This window comes from Oculina patagonica, chromosome 4 (genome assembly GCF_052425735.1).
Source record: "Oculina patagonica isolate OP01 chromosome 4, crgOcupat, whole genome shotgun sequence".
Classification (NCBI taxonomy): Eukaryota; Metazoa; Cnidaria; class Anthozoa; order Scleractinia; family Oculinidae; genus Oculina; species Oculina patagonica.
In genome coordinates, this window is record NC_135761.1 from 55238955 (window position 1) to 55259607 (window position 20653).

At 40.3% G+C, this 20653-nt stretch overlaps 3 protein-coding genes across 3 annotated transcripts; all 3 read right to left on the reverse strand.

Annotated features, from left to right (window-relative positions):
• Window positions 1–4277: 4277 nt before the first annotated feature.
• Window positions 4278–16620, reverse strand: LOC144650748 (uncharacterized). Its single transcript, XM_078510498.1, has 3 exons — window positions 16524–16620; window positions 6981–7223; window positions 4278–6009 (listed from the first exon to the last, which is right to left on the reverse strand). The coding sequence occupies exons 2-3, from the start codon at window positions 7215–7217 to the stop codon at window positions 4543–4545; spliced, it is 1704 nt and encodes a 567-aa protein (XP_078366624.1). The 5' UTR covers window positions 7218–7223; window positions 16524–16620; the 3' UTR covers window positions 4278–4542.
• LOC144650751 (cyclic GMP-AMP synthase-like receptor 2) lies at window positions 10381–12981 on the reverse strand. Its single transcript, XM_078510501.1, has one exon. The coding sequence runs from the start codon at window positions 12127–12129 to the stop codon at window positions 10699–10701; it is 1431 nt and encodes a 476-aa protein (XP_078366627.1). The 5' UTR covers window positions 12130–12981; the 3' UTR covers window positions 10381–10698.
• Window positions 16621–18159: 1539 nt separating the features above from the next.
• Window positions 18160–20360, reverse strand: LOC144648865 (uncharacterized). Its single transcript, XM_078508311.1, has one exon. The coding sequence runs from the start codon at window positions 19849–19851 to the stop codon at window positions 18478–18480; it is 1374 nt and encodes a 457-aa protein (XP_078364437.1). The 5' UTR covers window positions 19852–20360; the 3' UTR covers window positions 18160–18477.
• Between the last annotated feature and the right edge of the window lie 293 nt (window positions 20361–20653).

The following is a 20653-nucleotide window of genomic DNA, read 5'->3' on the forward strand; positions in this document are numbered from 1 at the left end:
TTTTATGTTTTGCACCACTTACAATAACATTTTTTCATGTTTAATTAGTGTTGTAAGATTAGGTGGTAATGTTTGCAACAGTTTTCTTTATATTAGTTTTGAACTGAGCACGTCTTCCTGATAATGGCGCTCACTGAGAAAGCTGGTGGGGTAAACTTGCATTTAGATTTTGCCTATCACACCTGTGGGGTAAGAATTGGAACTTGCAGGAGGTTGGTTGGTTGTAGAATGCCCCAGTCATGGTCAGTCACCTTAAACTTAGGGACCATGGTTTGCTGTATTTCCTTGAGAAAAAATAAAACTTGAGTTCTGAGGGGGCTTAAAATGTTTTTGGCAGCGCATTATTTTGAAATGCTTTTGCAAATAAAACAATTATACCGCATGGTGGAGTTTGCAAAGGATCTGCTCCTCGAATCTACATGTGTGTTACCTGGTAGAGACATAATTGAGCCGCTGCATGGGATCTGACACTTTTAAAAAAACCTATTGAGACTTACTTAACCTGTTGATTCTTACCTGCCCAACCTGTCCAAAGAAATAATCAATTTCTACTCACATTCAGTTGAATAATTTTCCTGCTGACCAGGAAAAAGTTTCAGATGTAAATGTAAAAAAATGTAAAATTAAAGTTGTTTACAGTGGTCATCCACTTAGCTTCAACAGAAACAAGAATTTTAAATGAACATAACAGTTACAAATTCCAACTAGCAGTAGGCAGACCAGTTCTCTATCTACAAAGCATGACCAAGGATTTGATCTCAGGACATCTGAGAACAAATTCAGCTGGTTGCTGGGTAGAGGGTTTTGACCTGGGTTCTCTGAATTACAACACCAGTGCCCTAAACCACTTGGCCACACTGTCTCCTAAAAATAGTGATAGATGATAGATGTGCATTTTTAGGGTGGGGAAAAACAGTATTGCAATAATAATATTATAGTATTTTTTTTATTACCGACAAGGGGTTGCATCCCCATGAGTAGCTCATTTGGAGATGTGAAATTAACCCTGGGAGAGAAAATTAAGTATGGTAGCTCAATGTACTTGTTTGCAACAGTCATTCTATTGTTGATGGGCAAATTTATCATTTTTCCAGTGCTGAAGTGTTTCCAGTACATAAGACAAGCATTTACTTTGCCACCTTTATTTGCTGTAATTAAATTGTGATCCCTCTGACCCGGTTCAACCGAAGAATTTACCCGAAACATAATCAACAGTTTCTGTATGTGTAAGCAAGGCACTTCAGATTGCACAGTTTAGGTAATTGATTTCATACCCTCTGCTTTTTCCATTTAAATTTAAGTGAAGAAATTAATTTATTCTTTTTGGATTTCTTTGCCTTGACTTCACCTCGATCTTGCACCGGCAAAGGGGAAAAAAGAAAAATCGAAATCAAATATGAAAACGTTTGTTCTCCTGTGGGCCCATTCGCATGGACATGATGGAAAATGCTTTGAAATTCGATTTTCAACCGAAAGCAACTCGGCACTTTATATGCAATATTCGGTTCTAGAAATAGATGCTCCCATAAAACATTCGATCGATCAGAAGATGAATTTCTAAAAATAAATTCGATGTTTCATACGCAAACTAAGCTTGAATAAAGACACAGAACTTGAGACAGGTACTGTATATAAATGTAAACTTTAATAAAGCTAAGTTCAAGCCTACTTGACAAATACGGTAGACTACAGAGTGCTTCGGGCCTTAGCAGGGGCAGTCGTGAAACACTTCGACGTTGTTACTGATTTTCTATATAAGTGAAGGAGACTCGCGATTGAAATATTTTCTTTTGCCGGCGTGACGATGAGATATAAACACTCGACTGGGAAAATCTCAGCCCAAGCAGTATATTCAGAAACTTGTCCCAAAACATGTCACTGGCTCCTTGCTCATTTAAATTTTTAACTGCTCTACTAACCTAAAACAAAGCTGATCCTTCATTCCATTAGTCTTGATTGTGTCAGAACTGCCACAAAAAACTCTAACGGCAAATAAGCGGCAATAACCAACAGCGAATTCATTTTCTACAGTCAACTCGACACGCGACGCCATGTTGTTTCCTTTTTGCCAAAGCATCGTGCGCATGCTCCGTACGGTTCTCGAATGATTGACAGATTTCTTTTCTTTAAAAAGCGGCAAGATCAAAGGTAGCTGCCTGCCCCCCCTGGTCACTCCAATCCAGTTGCATTTCAAAGAACTGTCTGGTGGTTTTGTTTCTTACTAATTTTCGCGATTTTCGCGATTTCAAAATAATCGCGAAATTTAATACGGGCGGAAAAAACATTGCGCGAAATTTAAACACGCGAAAATTAATACCATATTTTATATAAAAATAATACAAATTTTAAATGCTTGGAACTGTAATTATCTATCCTTGAAAATATCTTGTTTTCTTTAGATTCTGAATCGGCCAAGATCTCTTCAGCACAGTCACCAAGGTTTCCGTTTGCAGGCTCCTTGTAGTTACATTGAACCAGATCTTTGTATATGTTCAGTAGTTCCTTAGTCTTTGACCGACTGAGCCATAAAACACGGACACAATCGCGAAATTTAATACATTTTTGCTCTAATTTTTCTTGCAATCGCAAAAATTTATACTCGCGAAATTCGGCTTCCAAATATCCGCGAATTAACTGCTCTAAATTTAGAAAGCGCGTGACAAGCGCAGGACACCCTGGGTGGTTAATAAAATATATAGCCTGACCTGTCTGTGGACTGGCGTTTCAGGCCGTTCTAAAGTGATTTCATGACAGAATTATTTTTAAGTGGATCAAAAAGCAATCTGGCAATTTTTTCACACAGGTTGATCAGTTACTTTCAGTTCCACGTCTGGTTTCACGGTTTTCTTAATTACTAACTTTTCTTCTCTATGAACGGCAACAAAGCAACAACGCAAGTAATACACGAAAGCAAGAAGGAAGTGAAGGGTGTGTTGGGGATGGATGGACGACAACAGACCCACTGTTTGGTTCAAGTCTCCCCTCTTCTGAACGCCTAGAGAATTGAGCTCACAGGTTTGAAGTGTTGAAATATTAAAGTATCGGTAAAAGACGTCCTAAAATGATAATTGATAACCGAGTATAGAAAAATATTCAGTATTAAGTGAAAGACTACTGGGATTTTGACTGTGGAATATGAGAATTCAGACAATAATCGAGGTGACAGTGGCACATCCTTTCCTTCCTCAACAACTACACTGGAAACTTCTGCCAAAATTGAATATAACCAGGAGCTGATATAACTGAATATGGAAATGAGTTACTGCCAACATTTAGTAAACGGCTACAAAGAAGTGGTGGCAGTTCTGGTTTTAACAAAAATTGTTCATATTGCAGAAAGAGACCCCTTCCCCAAAAACCTAAACGAGTATGTAGCGGGTCGTGAGTTTGGCCTCCCCATCTAGAAGGGGATACACATTTTGGAGACGATTACTAGAACGGTGTATGATATTTCAAAGGCACGAAAGTTGCAAGTTATCAGCAGCGAAAATGGGGTGTTAGAAAACCGGCCTTAAAGCGAAACCAAATAAGCAGCCCTTTGCGCTCTCGGAAAGAATACATATGCTAGCTCTTAAAACCTTCCTCGCTAGAACGTTAAGGTTAGGAAAGGGTTTAAATTGTGCATGGTAATAATATATCCAAAAATGGCATTGGTAGAGCCTTATTTTTATTGCTTAATTGCTTCAATTTTGTATATGTTAATTTTGTGCTATTTCTTGTTATATTAAATGACGAATAAGGCACAGAATCAATATAATTATCGTCCTTCAAATCCAACCTGGTAACTACATTGCCATTACCTGACCATGACATGAAAAATCTGAGTGCATTTCTAATGAAATACCAAAAAACTACTTTGTCTTTACAATTGAAATTAATAGTGATGCAATGTATATGAAATGATTTATATATGAACTGCGGATATATATGAGTGATAAATGATCGTCGCAGTAAATTTACAATTTCCAATGAGTTCAATTGACCTTGCTCCCAATGTGTGGCTTCAATAGCTCAGTTGGTAGAGCGCCGCACCGGTATCGTGGAGGTCACGGGCTCGAATCCCGTTGAAGCCCTGAATTTTTTTCAGCCACAGAAGCCACACATTCCAATTGCTTAAATTGGAAATTCACTGCGACGATCATTTATCACTTTAAAATTAATAGTTTCGCAAAAAAATTAGACTCCAATCATGCCAGAAGTACTTCTTGTGCTGAACGAGGTTATCCTTAAAAAAAGAGCTGTATGCATGATAAAAGGAAAATACCCGTCTACCCATTACATGGTGAACTATTCTGAATATCCTTACAACAATTCCCGGTAAATTGTTTCAGTTTCTCGCTTTATAATTAAATTATGTTGATAAATCGGGGGCTCGTCATGCTGCCATGTAGTTCTGGAGGACACGAGCTTGGAATCCTAGAAAGGGAGAAGTAACTGAAATTGGTAGCGAGTCGTTAAACAAATTCCTATATCCTCGGCTTTACCCGAGCAGGAACTGGGTCCTTGCTCGGCATTGTCCATGGAAGGAAAAGAGGCCACAAGTTATTCAGGCTCTGGAGTTATTTCTTGACCGTTGTTCCGACTTGAATATAGGTTCAAGTGAAGTTGAACCTCGCTCCTTGGAGACGGGGATGCTGATAACTGGTGCCGGTTGTTAACAGGATCGACAGGATAATGTGTTCCTGCGATCACGTGTCCGTCGGCAGATGGCATACCCTCGTCATACTCTGCAAGGAATTGCTCGCTTGTGCGAGGAGTGAAATTGCAGTGCGGCGCGCGAAAACAACACGGAGAAATACAACAGCAGCCGTCGTCAAAGATGAATGGGGCTGGGTCGTTAAGAATCATTTGGACTTTCTCAGCCAGAAGCTGGAAGCGTTTAGCCTCCATGCCGAAGCACGACACTCTTGATTGGAACAAGTTGATGTAACTAAACCAGTGATGGGGACAATTCTTGGACAACAGAGCATCGCGAAGCTCTGCTAGCAATGTCAGGAGACACTCTTCCACGTTTTCTTCTATCCAGAATCCCACAGGCACTTTCTCTAGTGTATTAAGAAATATCGTTTTCATGTGGTATGAGGTAATTTCGGACATCACGGGCTGAAGGTGATCTCTAAAGATGATTTTTAAAGCCAAAAAACATTTCCTTGCTGTATTTGGTACAAGTTTAGAGAGTTCAGTTTCGGCCAGAGAGAAGGAGAATCTCCAGCTTATTTCTTCCTTGTCGCTTGGTGCTGGCTTAGCCACTAAATGACATCCAAGGGACATTATCCTCTGTGCTTCATCTACACTGGGCCAGTATCTTGGTCGGGAAGACCAGTCGCTTATGGATGGCCAATCAGAGCACTGGATACAAGTTGTGATATCAGCCTCGAACTGGTACCCCGCACGGAGGTTTATCGCTGGACCATTGGAATTCAGTACTACTCCGACAAGAGTATCCTTACACAGTCCACAGCACCATGGGACGCCAGGGAGATTGTTTACGGGCGTGTCTTGAACGGCATTTCTGGCCGTACTTCTGGCAAGTTTTGAACTAACAAACCAGCCGTTTTGAACGAAAAAGCCAGGTGTGAGTGACGTTAGTTGAGCGTATCCAGTAAACCCTTCACTCTCGGTTATAAGAGGCTCCACAACAATATTCTCCTCACCAGAAAGGGAAGCTTTCTCGTCCATAGTGAAAAACATGATGTCTAAGTCAGTGTCTAAAGCGCTGGCGCTGCATGATGGTCTGCTCCATTCTGTTTTTTTCGACAACATTCGTGGGATCCCAAATCTCTCGACAACGCTTCCGGAAAAGAAATACTGAAAATATATTCCTGTTGTCTTTTCGAGCGCACTCTTGACATCGTCGGCATAGTGTAAAAAGCCATATGTTAACTCTTGAACTTGCTCCTCTGTCGGAATGTTCTCGTCAACCGACAAAAGAATTTCTCGAAGATGTTTGGAGCTTCTGCCTGTGAAAACACACTTTCTGTGGCCACATGCGACGGGGAAACAAAAACTCTACAGAGGAAAAAGTTACATATAAACGTAAATTCCAGGGCTTGTCAGGGGGCTTAACAGTGCTTGGGGTAGACACCCACATGAAAGTGACCAGACGGGGATGCTCTTCGTCAAGCTTGGTAATATAAATAACGGATCAGGTCTCTCTGGGTGTTCAGGACAGAAAGCCGACATTTTAGCCGTCTATGTATTGCTTAGGGTTGCTTACAAATATATATTAAAAGACATTGCCATACTGTACGTGCAAGTGTTGATGGTTTACACCCATCAGGCATGGGAAATTAAGGGATTAAAAAAGCTTAAAGGAGAAGTTCACTCCAGTATGGCCATTTATTTTCTTTACGCCAATAAAAAGTTTACACAAAGATATGTTATTCACCAAAATTTCAGCCTCCAACGTGCGCTTTAACCCTACGAAATCTTTCCCAAAACTCGACAACTGAACGCCGCCATCTTGGAGCTGGTAATGTATGCGTGACGTCAAAGAGCTCAGCCTGAAGTTTGGTGGGAAAATTGTAATAGTAGAAACTCCTTGTTTTTTAGATTTTTTTGGTGCTCTGTTTGAGCAAAATGAAAAACCACTACGAAGAAACAAGGAGTATCGAGTATTTAAATTTTCCCGCTAAACTTCAGGCTGAGCTCTTTGACGTCACGCATACATTACCAGCTCCAAGATGGCGGCGTTCAGTTGTCGAGTTTTGGGAAAGATTTCGTAGGGTTATAGCGCACTTTGGAGGCTGAAATTTTGGGGAATAACATATCTTTGTACAAACTTTTTATTGGTGTAAAGAAAATAAACGGCCATACTGGAGTGAACTTCTCCTTTAAAGCCACTTCCAGATTGTTTCGCTCTGGGGTATAATTCAAGATTATTGCGACGAACATCCTTGGCCTTTTATATGCAAGTCTATGCAATTCCCCCACCCCCCCCCCCCCCCCACTCGGGTTACAATGTACAACAAGATACATACCAAGCACTTTGTCCTCTTCCGAAAACGAAAAAAAATTACCAGACACCACACACAAGCGCCTAAAACATAGCTTAATGCTATAGCTAAGGCCGGGTAGATGACGTCCATCAGGTCCTCAATGCTTTCGGTGAAAGGCAACAGTCTTAACGTGAAATAAGCAGCCGATGTTATGAACCAATTACAGAACATCACCGCCATGACGCCTATAGTGCTTCTTATTCCACAAACTGCTCTCATGGCTTACTAGAGATGGATAAGAACAAAGTTCAATTTAGTCTTATTTCTTGTCAAACATTGCAGACTGTTAGACTATTAGGGACGGACCATTATTTTCTTGGAAGGGGGGTTGGGGGGGGGGGGGTTAAAAAGTTTCCTCTGCAAACTATTTTTTTAGTTTATGCACCTCTGCAAACACTTTTTTTCGAAATTCTTACTATTTTTTGTTAATTGCAAACAATTTATTTTGTCTTTCCAGGCCCTGCAACCATTTTTTTTATTATTTTTCATCCCCTCCCCCCTCCTAAAAAATAATGGTCCGTCCCTTATTTCGTAATTTGAATCTTGAATTGGGTATTGTGGTATTTTTTAAACATGCGGGATGCATTTTCCGAGTTACAAAAACTGGAAACCGGAACTTGTCAAAGATGAAACGGAACTCAGCTGAACTTGAACTAGGGTAATAAAGTAAAGACTTCGTCTTTATTATGAAGAATCGAGTGTTCTCGCGACTCTGTCGCTCGCACGGCCGATTTGCGGCCTAAAGACTCGCTTCGCTCGTCGTCGAACTACTGATAACATGTTAAGGAATGTCGATTAGAAGCATAGATTGCTATTACTGTTTAAGCAACTAAAGCAGAAGTAGATAGTCAGTTTACCTTATTTTCTTCATTCTTTGAATGAATAGACGTTGAAAATTCAGGAACACGTCCGTTTAAAAGTATGTGGCACAATGTATTTGTCAGACCTGATTTAAGAATGAATACTGTAATACACAGCATACTCTCATTGGCATTTCTGGGAAAACTGCTCTAAATTTAGAAAGCGCGTGACAAGCGCAGGACATCCTGGGTAGTTAATAAAATATATAGCCTGACCTGTCTGTGGATTGGCGTTTCATGCCGTTCTAAAGTGATTTCATGACAGAATTATTTTTAAGTGAATCAAAAAGCAATCTGGCAATTTTTTCACACAGGTGATCAGTTACTTTCAGTTCCACTTCTGGTTTCACGGTTTTCTTAATTACTAACTTTTCTTCTCCATGAACGGCCTGAACGGCAATCACACAACAACGCAAGTAATACACGAAAGCAAGAAGGAAATGAAGGGTGTGTTGGAAATAGATGGACGACAACAGACCCAGTGTGTGGTTCAAGTCTCCCCTCTTCTGAACGCCTAGAGTATTGAGCTCATAGGTTTGACGTGTTGAAATATTAAAGTACCGGTAAACGACGTTCTATAAAAATGATAATTGACTACTGGGATTGTGACTGTGGAATATGAGAATTCAGACAATACGGCTTAAAGCAATTATAACTTTGCGTACTGTGACTGGCCACTCGCAAAGCATAATCGAAGTGACAGTAGCACATCCTCTTCTTCCTCAACAACTACACTGGAAACTTCTGTCACTGTGCAGAAAAAAGTGGAAGGATAAAAAAGTATTGCTACGTGCTGAATGCAAAAATGAATATAATTTTATAACAGCTACAAAGAGAAAAATGGTCGCAGTTCTGGTTTTAAGAAAACATTGTTCATATTGAAGAAAGAGGCCCCTCCCCCAGAAACCTATACGCGTATGTACCCCCTGCGGGGTCGTGAGTTTGGGCTCCCAATCTAGAAGGGGGTATTCATTTTAGAGACGATTCCTAAAACGGAGTATGATATTTCGAACGCACGTTGCAAGTTATTAGCAGTGAAAATGGGGTGTTAGAAAATTACCTGGTTCTAGAACGGGGTTTCATTAAAAAAATGTTTGAGTAGAAATTCTTTCTTAAACGCGTTGGTACTTTGGAGACCCGAGCGAGGTATACCTCGCAGATTATGAAGAAATGTGTGAAAAGCTCTCTAGTTCGGGGTGGCTCGTTATGGTGTGGAACCCTCCTACCAGGGATAATTTTCTCCATATAAACAGGCCCTAAAGCGAAACCAAATTACGACCTTTGCGCTCTCGGAAAGAAGACGTATGCTAACTCTAGAACCTTCCTCGCTAGAACGTTGAGGTTAGGAAAGGGTTAAAATTGTGCATGGTAATAATATATCCAAGTATGGAATTGGTAGAGCCTCATTTTTATTGCTTAATTATATAGCTGTCAGTAAATCCTATATTGTCAGCGAAGCTATTTTTCCTTAATTTCTGAGAACTGTCCAATTTGGGATTAAATTTGGATAGTTTCAATTAGGACTTTCAGGTAAAATGCACAAACTGTCCAATTTAAAAAAAATAGGACAGTTTTGTCTCAGCCAATTAAATCGAAGAAAAAACAACATGTGACAAATATTAGCCAATTAGCACAAAGCATAGCGTCAGTCCTGTAAACTTGTCGCATTGTTTGTCGACAATGGAGGAATTTTATAAGGCAAGTTTGCTACGTTTTTTCATTCCTTTTGAGCTTTTCAGCAATAGTTACAACAAAGAGAAATTTTCTACGTTGTAAGAAGAGGAGCTAGCTACACAAAGAAGCAAATACCAAGAGCAAAACACCTCCAATAGCAGGCGCGTAGGAGGGGGGGGGGGGGTTCGAGGGGTTCGAACGAACCCCCTTTGGAGGTCAATAATAGAGGACTGAAAACACAAACTGTTGATTTTCAGCTTTTAGCAAATAGTGGGGGAATGGAAAACAAACTTTGAGTGTTGCAGCTTTTAAAGAAAACGCTAAAAGTATCGGGAAAGTATTAAATTGTTAGGAGAATGGGCTCTCCTCACTGGCTCTCAATTTCGGGGGACCCAGGTGATACGTCCATATTTAGTGCATATTGACGCTTTGACGCTTCTTTTAGTACATTGACGGTAGAGCCGGGGGGTGGATAGCCTCCCACGCAGTCGTTCTTAGGGGCGATCGTGTTGATCGCCCCTAAGAAGGACTGCGTGGGAGGCTAGGGGGTGGGGCTTAAGCATTAACCCTAAGATGTAGTGTACTAAGCCGGTATGTATGTATGAATGTATCAAGTTAACAAAATGCCGGAAATTTTGTTGTTATGACTAAAAATACCTGTTATTTTGAACTCCATCGAGTTTGAAATATTGACGTGCACAATGCTGAAAATAGCATTTCCGGGCCTCTACATTTCAAATGATTCAAATGATCCAATAATTTCTTCAATTTTTATATGTTAATTTTGTGCTATTTCTTGTTATATTGAATGATGAATAAGTCACAGAATCAATATATCGTCCTTCAAATCCAACCTGGAAACGACATTGCCATTACCTGACAATGACATAAAATATTTAAATGCATTTCAATAGAAATACCGAAAAACTACTTTGTCTTAAACATTGAAATTAATAGTCTTTCAAATTTTAGGCTCAATTCATGACAGGAGTACTTCTTGTGCTAGGCGAGGTTATACTTTCAAAAAGACCTGCATGTATAATAAAAGAAAAAACGTCTACATTACATGGTAAGGAATGCTGAATCTCCTTATATTAATTCTAGGTAAAGCGTTTCAGTTTCTCCTTAATAATTAATGTTAATTGATAAATCGGGAGGGGAGGTCGTCATGCTGCCATGTAGATCTGGAGGAGACGAGCTTGAAATCCTAGAAGGGGAGAAGTAACTGAAATTGGTAGGGAGCCGTTAAACGAATCGTCCTCGGCTTCACCCGGGCAGAAGCTGGGTTCTTGCTCAGCATTGTGCATGGGAGGAAAAGAGGTCACAAGTTGCTCAGGCTCTGTGGTAATTTCTTGACCGTGGTTCAAACCGGGGTCAAGTTGTGCCTCGCACCTTGGAGACGGGGACACAGATAACTGATATCGGTTGCTAACAGGATCTATAGGATTATGTGCTCCTGCGATCACGTGTCCGTCGGCAGATAGCATAACCTCATCATACTCAGCATGGAATTCCTCGCTGGTGCGGCGCGTGACGTTGTTGTGCGGCGCGCGTAAACAACACTGGGAAAGAAAACAGCAGCCGTCGTCAAAGATGAATGGAGCTGGGTTGTTAAGAAATGTTTGTACCTTCTTAGCCAAGCGCTGTGAGGATCTTGTTTCAATGCAGAAGCAAGACGTTTCTTTGTCAAACAAATTGACGAAACTGAACCAGTGATGGGGACAATTCATGGACGCCAGAGCATCGCGATGCTCCGCCAACAGTGTCAGGAAACATTCTTCGATATTTCCATCTACCCAGAAACCCACTGGCATCTTTTCCAAAGTGTTTAGAAATATCGTTTTTATGTGGTATGAAGTAATTGCAGGGGTTAGGGTAATTGGCTGGGGATGATCTTTTAAAATGATTTTCAGAGCCAAGAAACATTTCCTAGCTATGTCTGGTACAAGTTTAGAGAGCTCAATTTCTGCCAAGGAAAAGGAGAATCTCCAGCTTGTTTCTTCTTCGTCGCTTGGTGCTGGCTTGGGCACAAGATGACAACCAAGTGACATTATCATCTGTGCTTCATCTGCACTAGGCCAGTATCTTTGTCGGGAAGACCAGTCGCTCATGGGTGGCCACTCAGAGCAGTGGAAACAAATTGTGACATCAGCTTCGAAAAGAGGCAGTCTATGGAGCTTTATAGCTGGCCCTGTGGGAAGGCGTAGTACCTTGGGGTCCTCTATTCTATAACAGTATGAGATGCCAGGAAGATTGACTTCAGGCATGTAACCAACAGCATCTATAGCTTGATCTCTGATTACTTTGGAACTAACACACTGTCTTTCGTAGCCAGGAGTGAGTGATGTAAGTTGGGCGTATCCAAAAAACCCTTCCCTCTTGCTAACGAGAGGCTCAATAAGAATGTTCCCAAGTCCAGAAAAAGAGGCTTGATCTTCCAAAGAACAAAACATAACGTCTAAATCAGTTTCTAATGGCCCCATGCTGAAATATTCACGCAGTGCAGATATGGATCCTGTAGTCTCTCTCATGAGAGGGATCCCATATCTCTCGACTGCACTTCCTGTAAAAAAGTACTGAAATTTTTTCGTTGTCATTAAACTCTCAAAAGTATTCTTGACGTCGTTAAAAAAAGGTGAAGCTTTATCTTTGAATTCTTGAAATTGCTGTTCTGTTAGAATTGCTTTGGCAACTGACAACAGAATCACTCGAAGAGGTTTGGAGCTTCTGCCAGTGAAAACACACCTCCTGTTGCCGCAAGTGACAGGGGAAAAAAAAATCTATAAAAGAGGAAAAGTTGTACGGGGGTTACATTGACATTCCTCTTTGTGGTTCCCAAAATACGATACCGGTTAAACGCCTTTCAGTTATAAACCTATCGGCCTGGCGACAAAAGTATATTCTGTTTATTATTTTCCACTTTTGGCATAAGCGGCTGCCCTCTCCTTCTCCGCCAGCAACAGCTCGAAACAGCACCGAACATAATAAAGCACAAAATTTATTCTATATCATGCTTGAAATATGTACTTTGCAGAACCTCGAGTTTTTGTGCTTGATTTATACCATAGAATTCTTTGTGATGATTTAGAAAACTATTTTCCATTTTAAAGCGTTTGATTTTTTACGTTTAGAACCACCCCACCACTTTTTTAGTTAAAGGCTCGCACAAACATATAAACATAAATAGATCCAGAGCCTGCCTATTACTGAGGAATTGCGAGATATTCATACCAAACACTTCTTTATCATCCAAACAAACATACACAGAAACACCGTGCCAACCATGAATGTTACAATCACTGTGGCAATGAGTCTTTTCTCGTTCAAGTTTCTCATTTCCATTGCAAGGACATGTAGTATCACAAGTATTATAACAATGCCAACCAAAATGGCGCCTTTTATGTTTGTTCCCATGACTCACTATATAAAAGTATGGAGAAAAAAGTCAGTTTAACCCAGGAGAATACACCCCTATTCATGCACCGTTATTTTCCCCAGACCTGACCATTGCCCCCACCGGCATATACAGCACCACCAAGGTGTCAATCTGTGTCAAATCACCCCCCCCCCTCCCCACCTCCTCCATCCACCCCCATTTAACCTACAATCTTGCTGAGCCTCCTAGGGACTCTTTTGATACCGTTTAGGCAGAGGGTGAACATTACTAAAGGTAAGTTTTCAATGCTTTGTGCATGCATTATATTAACATTACACTTGTTTTTGTAATGATTTTTTACGTTTTTTCAGTGTAATTTGTATTTTCCATTCAACCTCCTCCACAGACTTCAAGTTAATCTTACCGGTTACGTGCTCTACTGAAGTGTAGAAAATCCTCCAAAATGCGACCTTTGCTTTCCTTGGTAAATGTGAACGGCTAAACCACTCATTAGATGGCGCGAGGTCGACAAAATCGACCTCAGAGAGGGAGGGGTATGAAAATATTGTTCAGATACTGTCTCTAAAGCCGAATTATTACGTTGTGAGACCCAGATCTAGAGAGGTCGATTTCGCTTACCTGACGTCATCTTGAGTGTGGGTCCAACCGGTTACCCATAGGTTATGCAAGAAAAGCAAAGGTCTCACTTTGGAGGATTTTTTTACTCTTCAGTACATCACTCCGAACCCGCTAAGCTATTTTGTGATGGGAGAAATAACCCTCGAGAAAGAAAATACGAAGCTGTGAGCTGAAGGATGAACTGAAGAGTTTACAAGAATCGTTCAATAACATCAGCAATGGTAACCTGCGATCAGGCGTTCTTTTTTTCTTTTTACGAAAGCGAGAGGGAAAAAAGAACGCCTGATACATTTATTTAACCGGCCGCCAGCCGCCCCCTAATTTAAATAAACTAATGTGTCGTCGAACTGTCAAACCACTCTTTGTAGTTGGCGGCAAATTCGAGACTCGGATTTCCACAAGGCGTGAAAAACGTCTGGAGAAAAATTGTACATATCTGACATATGTACAGCCTGTATTTAAACTTCGCCGTGTTGAGATAAAAATGCTTTTAGTAGCAAGGTGAGATGGCGCTTGTGAACATATTTTTATCAGTTGTACTGGATGCTGTCCCTTTATTTCAGCTTACACACACACAAAAAGGAATTCACCGACAAGAGCTGTTTTACGGCAGATAGGATCGATCGCTTTTGTAAACATTCCAACATCTCTGGGATATTGTTTTCGAAGAAACTGTTTTCGAAGAACAACAAAAACATCTTCACGGAACCAAAATTATTACGCATTGTCGCTCACTCTATTTGTTCTGCCTTCAGCGAGTTACACTTGATATCTGTTAGGGCTTCAGCTAACGTAGAAAAGAACTCGTCCTCGCAGTAAACACTGAGTAAACGTGACTCGTCTTTGCCATTACCAGCTTCTGACCGGAAGTCTCGTTGAAATACGACAACCAATCAGTCCACACCGCTCCATTGAGTATTGTTTCTCGACCAATCAGACAAAAAACCAGAATCTGGCTTTTTTACATGACTTTCGACAAGCAAATGTATCATGCCCTCCTTCCCCCGCAGCAGTAGTAGGGAGGGAGGGTATGATTTCAGGTTACAGCAGTGGCGGACAAGCTAGCAATACCGGACAAGTCAACAATGCCGAAATTGAAGCCAGTGAATATGATGACTACGGGTAATTTAAGAAGATATTTTTGACAATTGTTTGGTCAACCTACTCAAAGCGCCACTTGTAACATGAAGGCATGCCTTTCTTTCCACTTGCATTACATTTTATGAGATTTTGACATTTTTGCTTGGGCATGCACAAAAGTCAGAGCCACTGTTTTTTTCGCTTTAATTTTTTTTTCTCCTCTTCTCATCTATTTACTGCACATGTTGGCCTTTTAGTGGGCTTGCTCTCAGTTCAAGAATTTTGCAGAAAGAATCATCCTCGCACAATTTTTTTTACCATGGAGCAGCAAGGGTGGTTGGCGAAAATTTACCTTTGAGTTTTTCACTGAAATTTCTATGCGTTTTTGTGCATATTTCAGGCTACATTAACGCCGTGATCTAGGTATCATTGAAAAGATCTTTTCCCGGTGCAGATCTTGCGTATAAGTAATACCTTTTTTGGTCAAATGTAATGACTTCAGAAGCGAAACAAAGGCCATCTTTCGTCACGGTCGGTTACGGCCGGCACAGGTGTCAATGGGATAATTATTAATTAAATAGGGTAAGTCAAATCTCCAACATCGGGGATACTGACAAAAGGTTTCGCGTGACGCGTGATTCAGACAAAAATATGTTGTAATACGTAACGCGAAAATATACCAAAAGACAGTCATTTGTGGAAAAACAGGATCCAACGTACTCCAGTCCTAACCTCATCCTTGCAGCTTGAAGAGCAAATAACGATTGCGTGACAAACCGGAAGTGACATGGGAAGTTCCCTTCTCCACTTCTATTTGATCGGCAGTTTAAGCATGTTAACAAGATTTTAACCCGAGTCCCGTTGACAAATTTCGGTTTCGTTTTGACAAGTTCCGGTTTTCTATTTTTGTGTATTTACCACTTCTGTATCAGAGCTGTATCAAAGGGGAGCGAATAACTGCTCTTTGGTCATCAGGTTAGTAAGTAAACCATCAGACTGGCACTTGGCTTTTGTACATTACGCTTTTGCTTCCTCAGTAAAATGCTCCACCTTAATGCTCCATTTTTCCCACTTAAATGCTCGTTCTCCCCCAAAAAATTCACTAAAGTGCTCGGATAATGCTCATTATACATTTTTTTTTTAAATTAATTTTAAAGTATTTAACATGGTGTTAACTGTTAACGCTTACAAAAACGTACAAGTGTTGCAAGTAACAACAACAACGTATACAAGTTCACAAATGCAGCCAAACAAACCATGATCCTCGGAATCATCTACGAAGCTAAGTACAAAGAGTAGTTGACTATCTTTAGAAAGTTATTTGTTGTTGAATTTCGAGTTTTAGCCTTTATTTTCTCTTAAAACAAATAATTTCTTTTTTATTTTCTCGGAAAAAAAAATCAATTATCCGGGAAATGGCACTTAAATGCTCAATGCTTTTGCCTCACTAAAATGCTCGAAAAAATGCTAGCATAATGTACAAAAGCCTTCAGACTGCGCGAAAATAGACAACTTGAGATAAAATTGCCAAACTGGGAACTTCGCTTCAAAATTCAAATTTGTAGTCGAAGAAATTAGTTTCTCCCTCTCTTAAATAACAGAAATGGTATAATTTTAGTCAATAAATGCCATGGAAATGATACAATGAAAACCTTGTCAAATTTCAAAAGGAACTTGATAAACGTTCTCGAGCAAAGTTTAATTACATCTGCATGTTGCTTAAGCAAACTATTAATCGATATCGAACAATGTTTGGCTGTAAATATGCATATTCTCCCCATCATCGTACCACCGTCGATCTTCTGATAGAACTTCAGCGGTGGACTTTTGATAATGGAATCGATTGCTATCATCATTGCTCAAGCAAAAACAAGGCAGAAAGAATGAGTCACATACCTTAGTTCCTCTTCGCTGAAATGAATTGACGTTAAAATTATGTTCCTATTCCGTTCAAAAGTTAGTGCACGATGGGCACAATGTTTCAGACCTGACTCAAGAATGAATGCTCTAACATTTCCGGGGTAAAATTCCCAGCTATAATTTTAGAAAGCGCGTGACAAGCGCCTGACACCCTAAATGTGGTTAATAAATAACTTGGCTGTGAAAGGTGTTAGGTCTACGTTGTTGTTCGCTCTTCTCTGGCGATTGCAGTGAGTTTCAGGTTCACTGTTTTCTCTCTATGAACGGCCTAAGAGACTAACAACATCAGTAATATACAGTAATATACAGTAATACAGGGAAAGCGCTTTAATTTTTTTGTATTTCGTTTATGTATTTCTAACTGCTAAATACCGTGAAGTATTCAAAGCATAATTTAAGACATGTTGCTGTTTTTTTAGTGGGGCGGGTGTAGTTGTGTATATCTTTCATATCATTTCGTACTTTCAATTCCATGCAATTTCTATAAATCGGTCACACATATGCATGTACCCTGTACATGTGTCAGTCCTCAACATCTATCTCTGACGAAAAGAAATGTGATAAATAATCTGAAACGGGACAAGCTGCAAAAAGGTTCGAACAAAATTCCAGAAAAAAATAAAAATATCTGTCATTGCTAAACAACAGTTTCATTTCATCTTAGTTAATTCCATTCAAAGTAAAAACTGTCAGGAACGCACTTTGATGGTAACAAGCGGAAGTAGCTCTTGCGTTGCCCAAACAGTAAATAATAACTGACACGTTGTTATAGAGCCGAATTTTACACGCGTGTGACACACGGTTTGTTGGTTGTTTCTTTGGGATGGGAGAGGGGGCCTAGATAGTTACCGAAAATAGTTCCGGCACGTCAAAACGAGAGGAAAAAATTAATGCAAAGCAAGCACTAAGAGAAAACACATCTAATAGAGGGGGTGAATGGGGTTCAGTGTTTAGCTTTATTTGCCCATAATGTTTAGCTTTAATGTTTACTGTTTCCGGATAAAATACTGTTAAGTATTCGTAGGTTTTTTCGTGAAAAAAATCACAGTCTTGCAAATTCTTATCTGCCCTTCGAAAATTGGTAAGAAAATCACTCATGAACTTAGAGAAAATTTTCGGATTTCTCCTCTGGAAATCTTTGCTAGTCTTCGGACACCTTCGGACACAGTTTTCGGACATCTTCATTAGTCTCCGAACATCTTCGGAAGTCTTCGGATAACTTCCGAAATGATCGTAAATCAACGGAAAATGGCTGAAAACTTGATCTTCTAAACAAAATAATATTGGCCTCTTTGGAGCTCTTTTTGTTTTTTCTGTATAAAATTTACTGTTACAGTGAATTTTTTTACTGTTGTGTTAAAACGCCTTAAATTTTACTGTTTTATGTTACAGAGCCAAGTGTTATCGAGATACCCGATTCAAACCATCCTAACAAGCCACAAAAAAGGTCCTGCGCAACCTTAACTTGAAGAAAATTCTTGCTCAGAAATACTGCCCACCCCCCTCCCCCCCCCCCCACCTCAAAAACATAATGGGCCACATCTACAACTAAAACTTCTAAACGAACTACAAGCTTATCAAAAATAATTTTTTATAAGTTTATTTATAAACGTATCCATAATGGATTAGTTTTTGTGTGCTGTTTCCATCATTCATTTTTTTAAGCGTTAAGTATAAACTTGGTAAAACTCTAGATCTACAGCTTAAAGGTGTTCGCATTTTGATTTCTCTTTCTCACTTCCTATATTAATTCATCCTCTTAGGAGTCCGTTATGTGTCTTGATCCTCTTTAATCTTTAAGCATGTTACGCTAAATCAAGTTCACTGTTGATAATAAATCAGGTTGTAAACATGCAAATCAAGTCTTTCTTACGTTTTTTTTCGTTTTTACATCTTGCCTTACTGTACTAGTGGAAAAAAGCTAGGCATGTTACACAGAAGGAAGAGAAACTAATAAAGGCCGAGTGTCTCGGAATGAATCGTTCTCAGCTTCATTCGCGAAGAAGCTGGATTCTTGCCAAGCATTTTGTAACGGAGGAAGAGACACCACAAGTTGTTCAGGCCTTGCATTGGTTCCTCGGACGTTGTCTCCACTGGGATCAAGTTGATCATCGGTTCTCGGATGATCCTCGGTTCTCGGAAATGGGGACACATGTAACTGATGTCGGTGGTTGCCAGGATCTACCAACATTTGTCCGTCGGCAGATAGGGAGACCTCGTCATAGTCAGCAAGGAATTGCTCGTTGCTTCGGCGGGTGAAGCTGTAGTGCGGCACGCGTACACAACAAGGCGAGAGGCAACAGCAACCATCGTCAAGGATGAACGGAGCTGGATCTTTCATGATCCTTTCTACCTTCTTGGCTAGGCGCTTTAACTTCTTGGCCTTGATGTCAAACAAGTTGATGAAGCTGAACCAGTGATGGCGACAATTCATGGACTCCAGAGCATCGCGAAGCTCCGCCAACAATGTCAGGAAACACTCTTCAATATTGCTCTCTACCCAGAAACCCACTGGCACTTTCTCTAGAGTGTTGAGGAATATCGTTTTTATGTGGTAGGAGGTTATTCCAGGCACCACGGGCTGAAGATGGTCTTTTAAGATGATTTTCAGAGCCAAGAAACATTTCCTTGCTGTGTCTGGTACAAGTTTAGAGAGCTCAACTTCTGCCAAGGAAAAGGAGAATCTCCAGCTTGTTTTTTCCCTGTCGTTTGGTGCTGACTTGGCCACTAATTGACATCCAAGTGACATTATCCTCTGTGCTTCATCTGCACTGGGCCAGTATCTTGGTCGGAAAGACCAGTCGCTCATGCATGGCCAATCTGAGCACTGAATACAGAGTGTGATATCAGCCTCGAAGCGGACAGCAATCTTTATTTTTATTGCTGGCCCTTTGGAGTCGAGTTTCATCTTGGGAGTCCACTCAGACAATCCACAACAGTATGGGATGCCAGGAATATGGAAGACGCTCGCGTTACGAACAGCATCTTGGGCTTGATCTCTAATTGCTTGGGAACTAACACACTGTCCTTCGTAGCCGGGAGTGAGTGATACGAGTTTGGCGTATCCAGTAAACCCTTCACTCTCGGTAACAAGAGGCTCAACGCGAATGTTCCCATGTCCAGAAAAAGACGCTTTATCTACCAAAGAGCAAAACATGACGTCTAAGTCAGTATATAAAGCACTTATGTTGGACGATGCTATTCTGAGACAGATGCTTCTTGCCTCATCCGACATCATGAGCGGGATCCCATATCTCTCGATGGCGCTTCCTGAGAATATGTACTGAAATGTTGTCGTTGCCATTGTCTGCTCCAGTGGAGTTTTGATGTCGTTTAAATAGAGCAGAGCTTTCTCTTTGAATTCTTGAAGTTGTTCTTCTGTTGGGACTTCGTTGCTGACTGACGAGAGAATTTCTCTAAGAGTTTTTGAGCTTCTGCCGGTAAAAATGCATCTTCTGTGGCCACATGCGACTGGAAAACAGGCAATCTGCAGACAAAAATGTATATTCAATTTTTACCACGAGCACAGGAAAGAAAAGGGTTATATGTGTTAACATGTTAAAATTGATGTAACGTCTCGGACCAGATGGCAACTTACACAGATTTTGGTAGTATGAGCATAGAAATTCAATACAGTAATGGGTGTCTCATTGGAGCATAGTGTGTACCGAGTTATTGCTAACTACATAACTACGTTACCAAAGGGAAAAAATTTTGCCTTTTGTTAGGCAATACCAACCAACAGTACCAAACACAATCCAAAATTTGAAGCAAATACTCATGAAAAACTGGTAACAACCACTGCTTTAGAAAATATTCAAAGAACCTCCCCTAATATCGTACAAAAGGAGTAGGTCTCTCAAAGATAATACTCCGGCATAAGATCAAAACTATAAGAATGGCTAATACACGTGCGTGAGAGTCGTGCACGCCTGTCAACTAATTTTTATCACTGACGAGCTCAAAGTAAAGATATTCGGGTTATGACGCAATAATTTTCGCTGTATGAAAATGTAAGCTAATAGTTAACTAAAAATAGTAGTTAACTGACAATTGGTCAAAACATTAGTAGTTAACTGACAATCGGCCGAAACATTTGTAGTAAA